Source organism: Callospermophilus lateralis, chromosome 11 (genome assembly GCF_048772815.1).
Source record: "Callospermophilus lateralis isolate mCalLat2 chromosome 11, mCalLat2.hap1, whole genome shotgun sequence".
In the NCBI taxonomy this organism is placed as follows: domain Eukaryota; kingdom Metazoa; phylum Chordata; class Mammalia; order Rodentia; family Sciuridae; genus Callospermophilus; species Callospermophilus lateralis.
The window spans coordinates 37,125,035-37,143,777 of record NC_135315.1 but is presented as its reverse complement, the minus strand read 5'-3'; the positions used below and the strand labels follow the sequence as shown (position 1 = coordinate 37,143,777).

Sequence of the window (18,743 nt, the reverse complement as noted above, 5' to 3'; positions counted from 1 at the left end):
TTCCATTCATTTCCATTTATTTTACTACATAACATGATCTTCCAAATCTCCATTTGAGGTCTTGGTAGAGAAAGGATTATTAAATTAATTAAGTACTACACATTTCTGGATGAAAGTTTATTTGAATGCCTTACTTCTTCACCCAGATTCCCTTTCAAGGAAGGATTTGGTGCCCAGGTTTGGAGAGGACATTCAGCAGACAGCCTCCAAATGTCAGCGTTTCATGTTTTTAAAATTTTACTCTGATTTTACTGTTCAGTAAAGAGTTTCGCAATTGTTAGGTTTTTGTTTTTTATAAGCAGAAAGCATCATGAGATTCAGAGTTCTGAAGAGGTTCATCAGACTAACCAATGCATTTAATATGTTTGTGCAAGTTTTAGAGACTCATGTCTTGGGAATGACCATTTAGTTTATACATTCTTATTTTCTCCGTGCCTGGAGTGTTTCTTAAAGAGTTAGCTTATTTAAAGAATAAAACCGTTTAGATATGAATTTCTTATTTCCCCATGAGAATCTTAGAAACCCCCACTACTAGATTTATATAAGCACTTAGCAATATGTTGCAATGGATCAATATACTTCCACAGAGTTTAAGAAACACTAAGCCTCTAAAGATAAGCTATTATTCAAGGACACCACTTCCTTTATTTCACCTTGGCATTGCTTACACTTCATAAGGAATAAAAATCTTTTGCAACTATATTACTTCAGCATCTGAGAAAGGTAGAATCCCCACTGGGGGTCACAGGATCTCCCAGGACTCTTCATTCCAAATACCAATTCACTAGCAATACAAAACAGGATGCCTCAGTCCTTCAGGCCTCAAGTATCATAAGGGAAGAACTCCAACCTGGAATACTTATTTAAGGGACGGAACTAGGCACATCAGGATTTGCCAAACTCAGCCCTTTTGATACTTTGGGCTGGGAAATTTTTGTTGTAGGGTGCTATCCCATACATTGTAGGGTGTTTATCAGTATGCCTGCCTTTACCCGTTAGGTACCATTAACACTCCCCTTAAGTTGTGACAACTAAAAATAACTAGACATTATGTACCTTGAAGGGCAAAGTTCTATTCTCCCTCCACCCTACTGAGTCCTCTGCTCTAGTCGAGCATTGAAAAGTCTCATTTTTAACAATGCATACACTAGTGCTGCTCAACAGAAATATAATGCAAGCTACATATGTAGTTTAAAATTTTCTGCATTAAAAAAAGTTAGAAGCTAAGCAGGCACAATTGCTTTTGATACTATTTCTTATTTAACTCAACACTTCCAAAATATGATCATTTGAACATATAATCATTATAAAAGGATGATGAAGGGGATATTTTCATTCTTCATACCAAATTTTTGAATCCAGTTTGCATGCATATTTACACATCTCCATTTGGACCAGCCACACTGCAAGGAATCATCTGCTACATATGGTCGGTATATGCTAGGTTGGACAGTGCAGCCACATACAGTGACAGTGGCAAAAGCCAGCAACAACAAAGTAAGCTAACAAGTAGCAACCAGCATAGGCAATGTCCAGATTTTGGTTTCTATTACCATTCTCCATGAAGGAAGCAAGACTTTGTGGAGAAATGGATGACCCCAGGGATGAAGCAGGATCTGTGAGATGGGCCTGAGTTATATCTGATTTAATGCACTCAGAAAGAAAGAAGCAATATTTTCCTCCCTATTTTGCTGATTTGTCCTATTTTGTTGAAGTTAGAGGACCCCAGGATTGAAGGACAGATGCAATGGCTCACATCTGTAATCTGCAACTTGGGAGGCTGAAGAAGTGTGATTATAAGTTTGAGGCTGCCCTGCACAACTTAGCCGGACCCTGTGTCCAAATAAAAAATAAAAAGGGCTGAGGATGGAGCTCAGTGGTAGAGTGCCCCTGGGGTTAATCACCAGAACCAAAAAATACATAAATGATAATGTAAAAAAAAAAGAATTTAAGAAACAAATTATGCTTCCACAATGAACAAGTGACTTTTTAACCGACTATCCTTCTTCAGAAAACAAGTGGTGATTGGATAAATGTTTAAAAAACAAAAACTATGTGTAGTCACAATGAAAAAGTCTAGACTTTAAAGAAAGATAGGCTAGAGGAGCTGTTTCTTGTTTTCATGGTTTTCACCCTAAGTCCAGGACACTGGTCTACCCTGCAGGGCAGCTAAAGTTCTCTTGAATGCTATCACCTATCTAACAGGAAGAATGGAACTAGAGGAAACCACAGTCTTGGAAAGACTGAAAGTAGTAAGCAGGACAGGAGCAGTTCCCAACTCTTAACTCTGCCCAAATCTGACCTGTGAATCAAAGAGAAAAGTTTCTGCAAAACCAAACAGACACAGATATTTCCAGAGCAGTTGTCTTAACCCATTTCAGGTTGAGGTTCTTCGTAAAAGTTATCACAAAATGCTAAGAGCCACAGCCAAATAATATATTGCATGGCATTTTTGCTTGAAAGGTGACACCAGCAAGCCATTGAGATGATATGATTATGTTAAGATTTGCATTCATATGGATATTGGACTCCTGCTGTCCACCTGGGCCTGCTACAGGACTCCTAGAGAGTTCCCATTAGTTGGGGAAGTGCGGTAGGAGGGAATTCGGGAGGAAGAACCGCCTCTTGGGTTCAGGGAGGATGGCGGCGTGGGTTATCGAAAATCTTCCCGGGCTCGTACCGTGCATTGGCGGCAGTTTCAAAAAATAAAGTTTGTTCCTGCTTGAGTGGCTCGTGATTTTGTGCCCAGCCAGCTGCGGCAACAAAACAGAATATAGAGCTGTTGCTTTGCCCTGGAAGCCAGACAGGCCAGAATATTGTTTAATATAGGAGGCTCGGCTGTCTTTGAATGGATCCCAAACACAATGTTCCTTTCCAGGCCTGAGAACCGACGGACACTGTCCAACACGATGTGATCACTCAGTACGCCACTTGCATCGCAGAACTGCACCATCCTTTTCTTCCTCATCGCTCTTAGGAGGTCATACTTGTAGTAACCCACTTCTTCTGTGGTACTGACAAGCACAGCAATATCTTTGAACGTATATCCCTTTTCAAACAGCCCCTTGCAGGTGTCTGCCACAAAGTTCACGATTTGAGTCTGAGTCAAATTTTTCTGAATCTTTAAGATTCCCTGGACATCCCGAACCCATTCAGCTTCAGGAAGCATCTCTAGGGATCTAGGGGGGATGTTAGGTGGTGGATTCTTTTTAATGTTCTTCATCAGTTTTTTTAGGTATAGGGCTATTTGATCTGCATTGCGGACCACTCTTGTGAGCTCTTCTCTTGGATACTGGGATGAAAGAGGAGGGAGACCACTAACATCCAAGTGGCTTGTCTGAAAATAGTCCAGAAAGATCCAGAGATTTCCTGGATGTTCCTTTTCCCTCTGAGTGATGGCAATTGCCTTCTCATACCAGTCCCCATCTTCTCTGCGGAAATTCTGAGCTTCATCTACAATGATGTGTTGAATATCTTCAAAGTACTCCTCCTTCTTCATGAAGGTTTTCCGGGTCACTGCCTCACAGATCTGTTTACTCCTGTAATAACGAAAATGACACACTCAGTTTTCTTCATTTTGTGAAGGAGAAAAATCACTCTTTTGGGTTCCCCTGAATATACTACTACTGTCACAAATAATTTCTCAAGGAACAAAGTGGCTTAGCAGAAAAATAACTCCTGATTAAATAACACATATAGGTATAAGATCTAACTGCTTACCCGATAAAGTTCTTCAAAGGCTGGTTTTCACAAATGTAGAGAATATTACTTTCCTCACAGTGAAACATATTCTTGATCTTCTCCATGATTTTCATGGCCATGACTGTCTTCCCAGAGCCAGGAAAGCCATGGACAAACCAGTGTCTGTTCTTACGGAGGTTTGTTGATAATATCTCATACTGTTGGACTGTGAGCAGATTTAAAATCTCACAGCCAAGCTGGTCACTCAAGAAAGATCTGAAGCCAAGCAGGACAATCACAAGAGCCTGCAGCAAGGCTTCCATTTGCTGAGTGTCTCTAAGGTAATAGGACGAAGGATAATCTACTAGACGGCCCGACCCCTCTGTGGTCTCTGGTTTGCTCCTGGGACTCAGGTAGAGAACCTTGGTCATGACACACACTTTCCCAGTGTAGCCACCCATGTTTACCAGCTTTTGCTTCAAAGTAAATGCAGTCTGGGTGCAGTAGGCCTGGCCCTCTGCATCCTGATCCCTGAGAACAGTGTAGAGGATCGGGGGGCTATTCAGAGCAATCAGCAGAGCATCACAGATGACTTCCTGTTTCTCTTGCAAGTCCAGGTCCAGAGCCCAGCTTCTAGAGAAGATCAGAATTCCCTGGGAGAAAGGATGCATTTGTTGACTTATTAATGCCTTCAGTCCTTCATGCTGTGAGAACAGCTCCTTCCAGACGGATTCAGGAGTGTATTGCAAATTTTCTCGTGGCACTACACATAGAAAGAATGATAATTTGGGAGACAAAAAAATATATATATTTATAGTAATTATTAATTATATTTAATCATAATTAACTGGTTGATTATGATGATGATGGTTAATGACAGATTTTAAAATATTTTTGTGAATATTATTATATTACAAGAAAAAAGATGCCTTGGAATATCTGACATACCTCATCTAAATCCATGTGTCTATTATTTCAATGTCTTGAAAAATTCCCTAACCTTTCTAAGACACTGATTCCTCTCCTATAAAAGAAAACTCACAGGGCTGGGGGGTTGTGGCTCAGTGGTAGAGCACTTGCCTAGCATGTGTGAGGCACTGGATTCAATTCTCAGCACCACATATTTAAGAAAAATGAATAAAATAAAGGTCCATCTCTTTAACACTATGTTTGTAGAGAAGATGGAATCATGTAAAACCTACCTTTATTTATTTATTATTATCATTTATTATTTATTTATTTTTGGTACCAGGGATTGAACTCAGGGGCACTTGACCACTGGGCCACGTCACCAGCTCTGTTTTTTTTAAGTATGCATTTTTTTTAGTTGTAGGTGGACAGAATACCTTGATTTTATTTTTATGTGGTGCTGTGGATCAAACCCAGTCCCTCTCACCTGCCAGGCGATCACTATACCACTGAGTCACAGCCCCAGTCCTCTAGCTCTATTTTGTATTTTATTTAGAGACAGGGTCTCACTGTGTTAGCAGTTTTGCCATTGCTGAGGCTGGCTTTGAACTCAAGATCCTCCTATCTTAGCCTCCAGAACCTACAGGCCTCGGCCACCAGGCCCTGCCCCGATGTAAAACCTTTGTTGAGCAGGGAATTTCTTGCAGTTCTGGGCTGGAAGACCCTCAGGCTAGGCCCTTCGGTATCTCCTGAAGCAGAACCCTTGTTTCCGTCCCTTACTATCATGGTGGGGCTCTGTCTATCACAAAAGTTTCCCTTTGCTTCAGGCAACAGGAACAATTATGAGAGATGAGCATAAATTTTCACTTTAGGGTTTCAAACTTATTTCAATGATCATGTGTTCCAAAGAAGGGAAGATGATATTGTTTTTCATCCTGTCCAGATGATATGAAAGTATATATGAGAATCAAGATTTGTAGGGATGGAGTTGTGGCTCAGTGGTAGAACTCTTGCCTGGCATGTAGGAGGCCCTGGGTTTGATCCTAGGCACCACATACAAATAAATAAATAAATAAATAAAAAGATTTGTAGTGGTTATTTTAAATGCAGTTGCTCCTATTCTTTTGTTAATTGTTTTGCTCATTGTATAAAATAGAGTAATTGAAGGATATGTTTGGAATGGAGCTTTGAAAAACAAATGAAGTAGAAAATAAGAAAAGACATTGTTTGTCAATTGTCCTAGGAAGTTTCATAACTGGCAATAATAATCCTGGATTCTACACGCTGCGCTGCCTTAGTCTATGAGGTCAGTGAGGGTTCACTTCCAAACCACCTCTCACCAGGGCTGAGGATGTAACCTAAGTATAGGTTGCTTGCCTAGTAGGTGCAAAGCCCTGGGTTTGATCCCCAGCACTGGGGTGGGGGAGTAAATCACCTATCACCTATAAGCTTGGAACAATCATTTTGGACATAAGAATTTTCAGTTTTCAAAACACAAACATGACAACCTGTCTCCCTTTATCATAACACGAAAACTGACTGGTGTCAAGTAGTCAAACCATAGTTACTACCTGAAAATAAGATTCTCTGGAGATCCTCTTTATGTTCCAGGCCTTTCTTGGAGTACACAGGTCTGCTGAGAGGAGGTGCACTAGATAGGTTCAGCTGAGATTCAAAGTCTTTGGACAAGCACAGAAGATCTTCACAAAGAAAGAAAACTCATGTTATTCTGAGATTTCAGTTCATCCCCTCATGACGGAAAGGGACCTTACCAGTAGGTGGCATATATGATTTTCTTGGTGGTATGACTTGAGACATGATAGACACAACTCCCCACTCACGTGTCTAGACAGAATTTTATTGTGTATTAACATGGCCAAAATCTCCCACTGAAGAGCCATTATTTGGAAGTTTGTATCTCTCCATTCAATATCATTCTTCATTCTCAGTCAGGATAGCATTATGTTCATATGTCTCTCATGATACATAGCACATACTTTTAGTCCCCACATCTGTGTTGGTGTGTCTTACTTTACATCACCCCTCTATCCTTCACCACCTTCCCTGCACCCAACTCTCATCTCTGTTAAATATTCTATAGTTCCATGTATTTTCCTCTAGTAGTCATTATAACAACTCTAATGATATATTTATTAGTTTAGGGACTGATTAAATGATTATCTTCTTTGATAGATTAAGCTGCACAAAGGTCAGGAACTATGTCTGCTTTGGATCTGTGTAGATATTTCTAGTATAAATATTTCTCAAATTAATGAATGAAAAAATGAATTAACTATAATGCACCAAAAAAATGTGAGGAAAGAATGAATGAATGAATGAAGGCCCTTAGAAGCATAAACTTTTCCTTACCTTATATCCCCCTGAGCATAGAGCACAAGATCATCACATTTTAGAATTCCAACCAGCCCTTAACAGCAAATGCTTAGGTGAAATTCACTAGCCACATTCTCATTCACTCACTTAAATCACTACTATTTTTCAGGTTGAACCATGACATTACTCTCAGCTTACTGAGGAGATATATGGGTACAAATCATTTCTTTGAATTTATTTTTTATATAAATTTTTTATAACTATTTATTTATTTTTTTTTATGTGGTGCCAAGGATCAAACCCAGGGCCTTGCACATGCGAAGCAAGCACTCTACCACTGAGTCATAACCCCAACCCCATTTAAATCGATTTTTAAGTAGTTAAAATAAGCTCAATTTATTTTTACATAAACTTTCCAAGACCATGGTAGTTGTGTTTATGAATGTTTACTTCTACCTATCTGGAGTACTTGTGTGAAGCAAAAAGACTTCCATTGAAAATATCAGGAACAAGAAACTCATGTAAAAATCTCAGTGACAGAAAGACACCTATGTTTATTCCTAAAGGTATAAGGTATAAAATCAAAGGACATTAGGAACTGCATTATTAAGTTCTTCCACTTGTTTTGGAGATGGAAATCCAACAAGCTATTTATGTCACACAAAAGACTGTGTCCCAGATTTTATATGATTCTCTGTGTCTCTCCAGGCTTGGCAAATTCTCAGTCATTCTAGAAAGACTGAGATATCCCACTAATCCACCAAATTATAGAATGATAAGAAAAATATGCAAACAAGCTTAGGAAGCAACAGTAATGCCAAGTAAGGAAAATTGTTAGAAGCAGAGTAGTAGATCAGGTTATGGCTTGTGCATAGTGGGTGCATGATGATGAGTGGAGGTAAAGACAAATTATTTAGAGCACAAGCAGATCAGGAAGAATGTGAGGGTACTGAGAACAGACCTGGCATTGGAAAGGCCTTCATCCCCCTGAGCTACTTTCAGGATTTCCTGAACTGCAAAGTCACTAAGGTCTCCAAGGATCAAGACACAGAAGGCATCTTAATTTAGGCAGAGGTACTATTATGAGGTTACAGCAAACTTCAATCCAAAGGATTTTAAATATTTCAAGTGGCCAATCCAAGGAAATGGCACTATGCTAGTAAAAGTCTAATAACCAGGTCTAGTTGAGAAAAGATTTTTTCATTTGCAGCCAACTGCTTGTTTCTGTGGTTGTAAATATTCCCACCATGGACAATTTCAAACCATCCATATAATGTCATTAAACGCAGAGTTGGGAAGAAACGCACAGTAACAGGGTTGGTATTGTGGCTTAGTGGTAGAGTGCTTAGCATATGTGAGGCACTGGGTTGGCTTCTCAGTAACACATACAAAAAAATAAATAAAATAAAGGTCCATTGACAAGTAAACAGATATTTTTAAAAAAGAAAGAAATGCACAGTAGCACTCCATTTTATAGTATTTCCACCACACAGACACAGTAGATATAAACGACCACACAAGCATAGATGATAGTAAAATTTAGTAAATAATTACGAGTGGTGAGTTTGTATTAGTACAGTTGTTTGTAATATACATTATTTAATTGTAATCATATATTAAAACTTAACTATGCCTAGGGGCTAGAGATGTAGCCTAGTTAGTAGAGTGCTTGCCTAGCATGTGTAAGGCCCTGGGTTCAATCCCCAGTACCACCACAAACAAATAAAACAAAAAACAAAAACTTAGCCAGGCATGGTGGTGCACACCTGTATTCCCAGCTCAGGAGGTTGAGACAGGAGGATTGTGAGTTCAAAGCCAGCCTCAGCAATGGTGAAGCCCTAAGCAACTAAGTGAGACTCTGTCTCTAAATAAAATACAAGATAGGGCTGGGGATGTCTGTCAGTGGTCAAGTGCCCTGAGTTCAATCCCTGGCCAAAAATAAAAATAACAACTACTCATAATGACAGTGTTTAACAGCCAGCTCTGAAAATTTAAAAATTTACCTTAGAGCCAATAAAAGCCAGTTCTAGAACATCACTTCAAGGGCAACCATTCCCAAATATTTTTCTTTTCAACTTCTAATGTGGAAAATTTTCACTATTTGACAACTGATTTAGGTTTCTGATCTACCCAACAAAATTTTCTCTTGTATGAAAAGCAGGGTACTTGGAGAATCAAAACACTTAGTAACATTTCCAGAGTAACAGGAAACAAAGGAAAACTGTAATATGGAGTTGCCCAAGAGGCATAAAGGACAGGAAAGGAGGAGCTTTCTGCCCCTTACCTGGATCAGCGTCTGTCATGTCTACCCATTTCTGAGTTGTCGGGCTGTAGATGTTTTTCCTATCATTCACCATCCATGAACCAGGAGAGTAGGTCATCATGTCTACCCATTTCTCAGTCGTCAGGCTGTAGATGGTTCTCCTATCATTCACCATCCATGAAATGGGAGCTTCTGAGAACACCACACAACAGAATGGTTCCACTTTAATTGCAAAGCAATAACCGTACAAGTCTTCCCCATGAAACACCTCTATGACTTTGGTCGTATAAGACAACTGCGCTTCAGAAGAGCAGAAATGGACGATGGGCAGCTTTGAAACTGCATCTGCTATGGCTGTCTCCAAAGATGCACCGTCAACCTGGTCTTTTGCACATCCTAGGACTTTCCTACTTTTATCCTCCACCCCAACAAAAAGATAGCCTCCAGCACTATTTGCAAATGCAGGGATGTACTCTGGAATTAGGCTTTTTACATATTTTTGTATGTTTTTTGTAGAGAACTGCTTAAACTCTACAGTTTGAGACTCAGGAAAAGGTAGGATGTCATCATATTTAAGTCGGTCGCTTTGGAATACTTTGAAAGCAAGATCGGATCCAGAAATGTTCTGATGTACAGCTCTGGAAATTTTACTCAGTGAAAGTCCTTCATGACTCAGACTACATTTTACACTCTTTTTCCTGGTTACTAGGAAATCAAACGCCTCTCTTGACTTCATGAGGATCACAGAAGTGCCAGATCTACGGCGCAGTGAGGAGCTCAGGCTGCAAATGCGAGGCTTCGGGGAACTGTCTTCAGGTGAAGGGGCACTGCTCCAAGATTTAACAAAAATGTAAAAACACTTTCCTTGGTACTTGAATTCGAAGAAAGTCTGCAAATCTGAAGATTGAATAAGCTCTCTCAGCGCCTCTTCCAAGTCCAGTCCGATCTCCACTGGCTGTTCATCTTCATTTGCCATTTCCATCTGAATCACTCCTCCTCCTGAGTTTAATAAAGCACATGCAGCCTGTAGAATGTTCACTCTCTCTTGCTCTCTCCGAGTTTTCTGCATCTTGTTTCTGTTTCTTTCACCAAGAGTCACTTTTCCTATGTTGAAGACTAAGTCTGGGTGAGATAAATCCTCCACCAAAGATGAATTATGTTTCTCCATGTTTGTTCTGCAATTGAAAACCATTAAAACATGCATCTCATTTTAATAAAAAAGTAAATTGAGTAGTACACACAAAATACATTCACTCATTTTCTAAAAAATGTTCATCAAGTTCCTGCTAGGTACTGGGAGCTAGAGATTCAGTGGCAAATCAAGAAAGGGCAGAGCCCCTGCTTCTTGGAGCTTACAGTTTGTGAGGAAATATGCTTGAATAAAATAATTGATCAATGTTTGGAAAGTACTCTAAAAGACGAAGCATCAAATATTAACAATCAACCTAATATGAATAAAGAAGGCCTCCTGGTTGAAGGAGCACTCAAGCTAAGATCCAAATTAACCAAAGCTTTAATATCAGAGTGAAATGTGGGAAGTCCTGAAACTAGCAAAGAAAATAGTGTATTAGGGCTGGGGATGTGGCTCAAGCGGTAGCGCGCTCACCTGGCACGCGCGGGGTGCTGGGTTCGATCCTCAACACCACATAAAAATAAAAAAAAAAAAAAGATATTGTGTTCACCTAAAAAAAAAACCTAAAAAATAAATATTAAAAAAAAGAAAGAAAATAGTGTATTAAAGCAGTAAAGAGACCCAGCATCGTGGTATATGCCTGTAATCCCACTGACAGGGGAGGCTGAGTCAGGAGAATTGCAAGTTGGGGGCCAGCCTCAGCAACTTAGCAAGACCCTACCTCAAAAAATAAAGAGAGCTGAGGATGTTGCTCAGTGACACAGAGCCCCTGGAGTCAATCCCCAGTACCAAAAAATTAAAATTAAAAAAAAAAAATTAAAGGCTCAATTAAAAAAAACAAACAGCAAAGAGATGTTCAGTCTGACCAGAACTTTAGAGTGATGAATGATGTTAGGTGAGAAAAGAAATAGTGAAAGAGGAAGTTCAAAGTTAGAAAAGGGACACTGTGGGCTGGAGTTGTGGCTCAGTGGTAGAGCACTTGCCTAGTATGTATGAGGCTCTGGGCTCAATTCTTAGCACTGCATATAAATAAATAAATAAATGAATGAATAAATATCCACTGACAATTAAGAAAATATTTTGAAAAGAAAAGGGATAACCCTTTTAGCAGTGAAAAGCTAAGGAAGGATTTTTAAAGAAGGGAGAGTAACATGAAAAGGTAGCCATTAAAAGGCATATTACAGGGGCTGGGGTTATAGTTCAGTGGTAGTGCACTTGCCTGGCATGTGTGAGGCACTGGGTTCGATTCTCAGCAGTGCATATAAATAAGTGAATAAAATAATGGTCTATCAACAACTAAAATATATTTACGAAGACGTGTTACAGATGAAGAACAGATCCATGGTTGCCATGGGCTAAGGGAAGGGGGAAGGTGTGATTACAAAGGGATGGCACATGGAACTATACATCTAGAAATGTTAATTTTACTGTATCATAATTTTTTTAAAGTGGCAGACACTTTATTAATTCAGAGTAGAGAACCAATTCAAGAGGGCAAACCAGTAATAAGGATTTGACCATAAATGACATGAGAGATGATGGCCCAGATACCAGAGGTGGCATTGAAGGTGCAAGTAAGTTATTATTATATTTATATATATATTTATTATTATATTTTCTTTTAAAATGTTAGAATTTTATACATTTATATATTTTATATATATAAAATATTATTCAAGATTCAAGGATGAAAAAGATCAATCAGAGTAAAAATTATTTAATAAGGTATTTATAAAGGTAAGGGCAAGGTTGAGGGAAACTAGCAAATTTTGTGAAGCACCTTTCCTTCCGTAAACTTGGAGAGGTAGGAGGTGAAAGAAGAGAGTCATTATGAAAAATTTGTAGGAGAAGGTGACCTAACTGAAGTTATTCCCACCAAAAGCATGTAGAAATCAATTCACAGTCTAATAGAGTCTTATAGGGAGGAATAAAACACCTCATTCTACTCTTGTATCTTCTAAGCTCATCTCTTTAGTGTTCCTTTCTGATGGAACTCAACAAGAAACCACATAACAAGTGGACTTATCATGCAGCCTACAGCATATGTCTCACCAATAGGTGAAAGATGGAGAAAGGAGCCAATATGGCAGCCATTGGTTACAGGAGGCCACTGAGTATTTGAAATGTGTCTAGTCTGAATTAAATAGACATTTGATTCCAAAGAATTACTAGGACAAAGAAAACGAACATGAAATATCTAACAATTATTTTCTTTGCAAATTATGTTGGTAATCCATTGGGTTAAATGAAAATATATTAAAATTAATTTCTCTATTTGTTAAAAAAAAGAAAGAAGTAAAGGAGAACAAGGTAACATATTCTGTATCTTCACTGTAGTACTATCTATCCATATTTATATGTGGTCAATTTTTATATTTATTATCAAAGTTCATATAACTATAAAACTAAATAGGGCAAATTGTAGCATATATAAATTATATCTCAACAAACATGACTTTAAAAAGAAATCTAGTTCATGAAGTGTTTTAACAGTATTGGGCACATATAACCACCTGATAATAAATAATGGCTATTATCATGATTCATTAAAACAACCAGCATCAAGCTGTTTCATAGTGGAGTAGGGAGGGGGAGCATGGGAGGAATAGACCAGCTTTAGATAGGGCAAAGGGGTTAGAGGGGAAGGGAGGGGGCAGGAGGTTAGAAATGATGGTGGAATGTGATGGACATCATTATCCAAAGTACATGTATGAAGACATGAATGGTGTGAATATACTTTGTATACAACCAGAGATATGAAAACTTGAGCTCTATATATGTAATATGGATTGTAATACATTCTCTTGTCACATATAACAAATCAGAATTTAAAAATTATTAATAATAATATGCCCAAAAAAGGAAAATAAATTAATGGGAAACTCTGGTAGAGTTCTTCAATAAAATAATAAGAGAGACTTTGTCCCATCCAAATACATATTAAGGAAGTTGGAAAAATATTTTTCTCTTAATATGTTTTTGGATATATAGATATATATGTATCTGTGTATACACACACATATATATCTATACACACACACAAATGTATGTATTTTTTGTTTGTTTTTGTTTTTAGTTTTTGTTGTTTTTGGTACTAGGGATTGAACCCAAGGTGTTTTACTACTGAGCTACATCCCCAGCCCTTTTTATTTTTTATTTTGAGACAGGGTCTCACTAAATTGCTTAGGGCCTCACAAGTTGCTGAGGCTGGCCTTGAACTTGAGACACTCCAGCCTCAGCCTCCTGAGTTATTGGGATTACAGATGTTTGCCACTATGCCCAACCAGATATGGTTTTAAAAAATATGCAGAGAAACAAAACTAGTGTAATAAAAGATTGAGAACTCAATAACAGAGTTCAATCAATAACAGTAAAACATCACAATAGTTATCAAAATTTTATGAAGTACCTGATTCCATTGGGTTTACTGGAGAAAAATTTTTTTTTATTTTTTATTTTCAAAATCCTATAATAATTACATTATTAAATATATACCATTGGCCACATAAAAATATGGCATACTACAAAATTCAGTCTTATCCTGGGCTTTAAAATTTTCACAAATATTATGACAATAATCCTTTTACTTGTATTTCCCTTTCCTCTGTGGTCTTTAATAATATTACATTTTTATGAATTATAGTCATCAAATGAATAGAATTTTGCATTGTTTTAACTATCATTTCTCCAAATTTTGGAGAAATGTTGTTACATTTATAATTATATATTTCAAAGGCCACATTACATTTTGCCAAGCATAAGCCTGTCAATTGGTCATTTCTCTGTGAAATTATTATTAATCATAAATTATAATCATAAATCATTTACTCAACAAATATTAATCGGACATCTATCATTTACCTGGCACTGTGCTAAATCCAGAGAAAACAGTGGTGAACAAAGCAAATGTGGTTCTTGCTGTTGAGAGCTTGCTGTTTAGGGGAGGTAGAAAGTAAATAAGCAACTACTATGTGCGATAGTTTAGATCATCAAGGGAGCTTAAGATGTTAAAGTAGGACAGAAGAGGCTGTACACCCTGAGGAATTTGCAGGAAGCAGGATTATTGACTACAGGATTCAGGGGTGGCTCTTGCCTAAGAATTCTTCCTCTGAATGAGTATAGAAATTCTTTGAACGTTATACCCAGTTTGGTGGAGGGCAACTAGCAGGTTCATATGACAATCGTGTTTCATTCCATCCTCTAAACACAGGTTTCAAAAGTTTTTCTTTTTTTCCCCTGCAAACCTGACATTCATAAAAGATTGAGAACTCAATAACAGAGTTCAATCAATAACAGTAAAACATCACAAAACATCACAAAAAAATTTAAAAAAAGAGGAAACTACCAACTACAACGCCCTTCTGCAGAAGTTTTTGCTGATAGAAAGCTTTTTGAAGAAGAGGAACTTCCATGTTACAAATATAGTGGGGGTTTCTGCTTAATTATGGTAAGGGTCTTCTGGGTGGGGAGTGGTCTCTGGCCTGCTTCAATGGAACCACATGGTAAAGCTGTCAATTGTCCCTCAAATTGACATGTAGACTTGACACAATTTTTATCAGAATCCCTGGAAGATTTTTTTTAAATATAGACAAAATTATTCTAATTTTTTTATGGGAAAGCATGGAAACTAACACAACAGCTAACATGATATTTCTAAAAAGGAGAATAGAGTGGTGTTGATATTGTAGCTCAGTGGTAGAGCACTATGTGAGGCACTGGGTTTGATCCTCAGAATCACATAAAAAGAAAGAAAGATAGATAGATAGATAGATAGATAGATAGATAGATAGATGTTAAGGTATTGTGTCCATCTACAACTAAAAAAAAATTTTTTTTGAAGGAATAGTACACAGAAGAATGATTCTAGAACTTTTTCCTTAAAAAAAGAATAAAGTATAAGGAATCACTCTATCTCATATTAAGATTTACTACATAGCCAGTGGCCCAAGCCTGTAATCCCAGTGGCTCAGAAGGCTGAGGCAGGAGGATCAAGAGTTCAAAGTCACCCTAAACAACTCAGGGAGACCCTGTCTCTAAATAAAATAAAAGGGGGGAGGGGCTGAAAATGTTGCTCAATGATTAAGCAAGCTTGGGTTCAATACCCAGTATCAAAAAAAAAAAAAAAAGATTTACTATATAGCTCCAGTATATATAGAGTGTGATACTGGCAAGCAGTACACATAGATTAATGGGACAGAACAGAGAACCCAGAAATAGTCCAACACAAGATAGCTAACTGATTTTTGACAAAAGCATAAAAATAATTTAATAGAGCATGAATGGTCTTTTCAAAAATGGTGCTAGAGCAATTTAGATGTACACAGGAAAAAAAATCAAACCAAAACCTGGTGCAATAGCACAAGACTAATACCAGATACTTGGAGGTTGAGAAAGGAGGATCACAAGTTCAAGATCAGCAAGACTGTCTCAAAATAAAATAAAAAGTAGTAGGGATATAGCTCAGGACTTGACTACCATGCATGAGGCCCTGGATTCAATCCCCAGTACCACAAAACAAACAAAGATTAAAACTAACCCTCACGCCTTAAACAAAAATTAACTCAAAATGGATTGTAAAATTATGAAATATTTACAACAGGTGAATGGTTAAATAAACTGTGGTCTATCTACATCACAGAATATCACTCAGAAATAAAAAGGAACAGACTCCTGATTCACAAAACAACTGAATGGATTTTAAAGACACCCTGCGTGAAAAGAGTCAATCTCAAAAGGTCACATGCTGTATTATTCTATTTATATAACATTCTTGAAATTACTAACCTATAGAATAAAAATTAATAAAAATAAATTAAAAAGAAAGATAGAAAGAAAAGAGCTGGACATGGTGGCGTGGGAGCCTGTAATTTCAACAACCTTGGAGGCAGAGACAGGAGAATCCTGAGTTCAAGGACAGCCTCAGCAATTTAGTGAGGCCCAAGGAACTCTGTGGGACTCTGTTGCAAAATAAAAAAATAAAAAGAGCTGGGATATGGCTCAGTGGCTAAAATGCTCCTGGCTTCAATCCCAGGTACAAAAAGAAAAGAAAGAAATGAAAAGGTATTCACAGAACAGGAACCGCAACTGGCCTATAAGAATATGAGAAGATGGCTTGGCCTCAGAGTAGTCAAAGAAATGTATAGAAAGACAAAGATACCATTTTGTTTCCTTGGACTAGCAAGTATCTATAAGCCTAGCAAAACTAAGCATTTACCAAGATGTAGAAAAACTGGGAATCTTCATCATTTGTAGCTGTATAAAGTTGTGCAACATCATGGAGAGAAACTGGTTGATCTCTATGAAAAAGTTCTCCAGATTTTCAGAATATATGTTTGGGTTTTTTTGTTTGTTTGTTTGTTTGTTTATTCGTTTTTTGTTTTTCAGGAGAAACTCGAGCTATATTGACTGGGAAGCTGTGATCCATTTGGATTTTTGAAGTTATTTTTTGCAAGTGAAAAGACATTTGGTTATTTTACCAACACTAATTAAAGCACATACTTGTGAAAGCATCAATTAGTGAATTTGCTCAATTTTAATGAGTTATATCCAGAAATCTTTATGGAAATGGGACACAAATGAATATGTAATTATGAATAATAATCAGATGGATAATTGAGAGCTGTTTGCTGCTCTGCCATAGGAAAACAATTACCTATAACATATTTATTTTCCTAAACAGACACATAAATTTTGGATATTCTCTAAACATTAATTGGCATATTTATTTTAACAACATAAATATATTAATATTCGATTTTTTTTTTAGAAGTACTTCAGTCTGTGTGCACAAGAAAATATAGAAGACTATAAACAAAGTGTTAAAATGTGGGGGAAAGAAATGAGTAGAGGAGGCAGTCCCCTCCTGATTCCAGGCCTGAGCAACCAGGCTTGCTTCTTCACATGTGAGATTTAGGATGGCATTGGACTTGGGGGCCAGGTCTGAGGATGTGGGTCTCCTCCTTGCAGTGTGTGTTACTGCTGGTTACTGATGAGGAGTCCTGCCCCCTCACATGTTGAAGTATAAGATTAGGGAAGCTTGCTGAGGCAAGCATATACAGCAGAGTTTATTTAAAAAGGGGTAACATATGAGCTGGGGTTGTGGCTCAGCTTTTCATAGAGATCAACCAACTGGGTAAGTGTGCCTTCTCTCTCTCTCTCTCCCTCTCTCTCTTTTCTTTTCTTTTTTCTTTTTGAGGACATGGCTGCATCTGTATTCCTTTACATATGTCTAGAAGTTGTTAAAAATAAATAACATACCAAAACAATGTTTTAACACTAGTAATGTTCACGGAAAGAAGCATTATATGTCACACCTAAATATTATTAAGGAGCAGGGTTTGGCACATAATTTTGAAGTTCAATAAAAAAATGAAAATTCAAAAATTATGATGTCATTTTATTTTTTTAATTATTTATTTATTTTTTAGTTTTTGGCAGACACAGCATCTTTGTATGTGGTGCTGAGGATTGAACCGGGGCCGCACACATGCCAGGCGAGTGTGCTACTGCTTGAGCCACATCCCCAGTCCCAATGCTGTCATTTTAGGACAATGATAGTGGAGCATTAAACCAAGTGGCTCTCTCTGTGAAAGTGCAGAGATCCTACATCCATCAAGCCAGATCTCACAAAGCAGCAGTACTCCAGCTGCCTGAATGCCAAGTTTCAGCTTCCTAGATCATGAAAACTAGAATTTTCTGGCGCGGTTTTTTTTAAAGTTTCGATTTCTCAGAAAGTGAAATTAGCATGATCCCGCCCCCACCCCACCCCCCTGAAGCTCAAGAGAAAACTAGGAATGCAGACGTGCTCTAATCTGCCAACTTGAACCTCCCTCACGTAGGTAACTTCCTCACCGGCTTCCCTTCCCGCCAAAAGCACCTTTATATCTTCCGGGGTCTCAGACCTCAGCCAGCTTGCTTGGGACTGGAAGCCTGCCTCCTGTATCCCTGGCCTCAGCTAAAAAGTAAGTCCTATTCTAACGACCATTTCTCACTGTGTATTCGGTGCAATTAAGAAAAGCCTGGGTCTGAGATTGTGGCTCAGTGATAGATCGCTGGCCAAGCACATGCGAGGCCCTGGGTTCGATCCTGAGCACCACATAAAAATAAACAAAATAAAGGTATTTTGTCCAACTGCAACTAAATTTTATATATATATATATATATATATATATATATATATATATATTTTTTTTTTTTTTTTTTTTAAGCATGGACCCCCTGTACTCCCTTCCTCCTCTCTTGCAAGCTTCTCTGGTCACAGTGTGATTTTTTTTTCCCCCTCCAGGACTGGGAATGGAATCCAGGGGCGCTTTACCACTGAGCTCCACCTCCAGTCGGGATCTAATTTTTTAATTTTGATACAGGGTATGGCTCATTGCCGAGACCGGCCTCAAACTTGCCATCCTCTTCCCTCAACCTCCTGAG

General features: G+C 38.0%; 1 protein-coding gene and 1 long non-coding RNA gene across 2 annotated transcripts in view; one reads left to right on the top strand and one right to left on the bottom strand.

Moving 5' to 3' along the window:
• The window catches only part of Slfn13 (schlafen family member 13), a 19,217-nt gene continuing 474 nt past the window's right edge, over positions 1-18,743 (bottom strand). The window contains exons 2-5 of the mRNA XM_076869115.1: positions 9,209-10,362; positions 6,162-6,290; positions 3,721-4,444; positions 1-3,539 (exon numbers count right to left, since the gene is read on the bottom strand). Of these exons, the coding sequence (XP_076725230.1) occupies positions 2,699-3,539; positions 3,721-4,444; positions 6,162-6,290; positions 9,209-10,362 (2,848 nt within the window). The 3' untranslated portion in view covers positions 1-2,698. The remainder of the gene's footprint in view (positions 3,540-3,720; positions 4,445-6,161; positions 6,291-9,208; positions 10,363-18,743) is intronic.
• The window catches only part of LOC143409187 (uncharacterized), an 11,846-nt gene continuing 11,208 nt past the window's right edge, over positions 18,106-18,743 (top strand). Inside the window, exon 1 of the long non-coding RNA XR_013092623.1 lies at positions 18,106-18,280. This is a non-coding gene — a long non-coding RNA (uncharacterized LOC143409187). The remainder of the gene's footprint in view (positions 18,281-18,743) is intronic.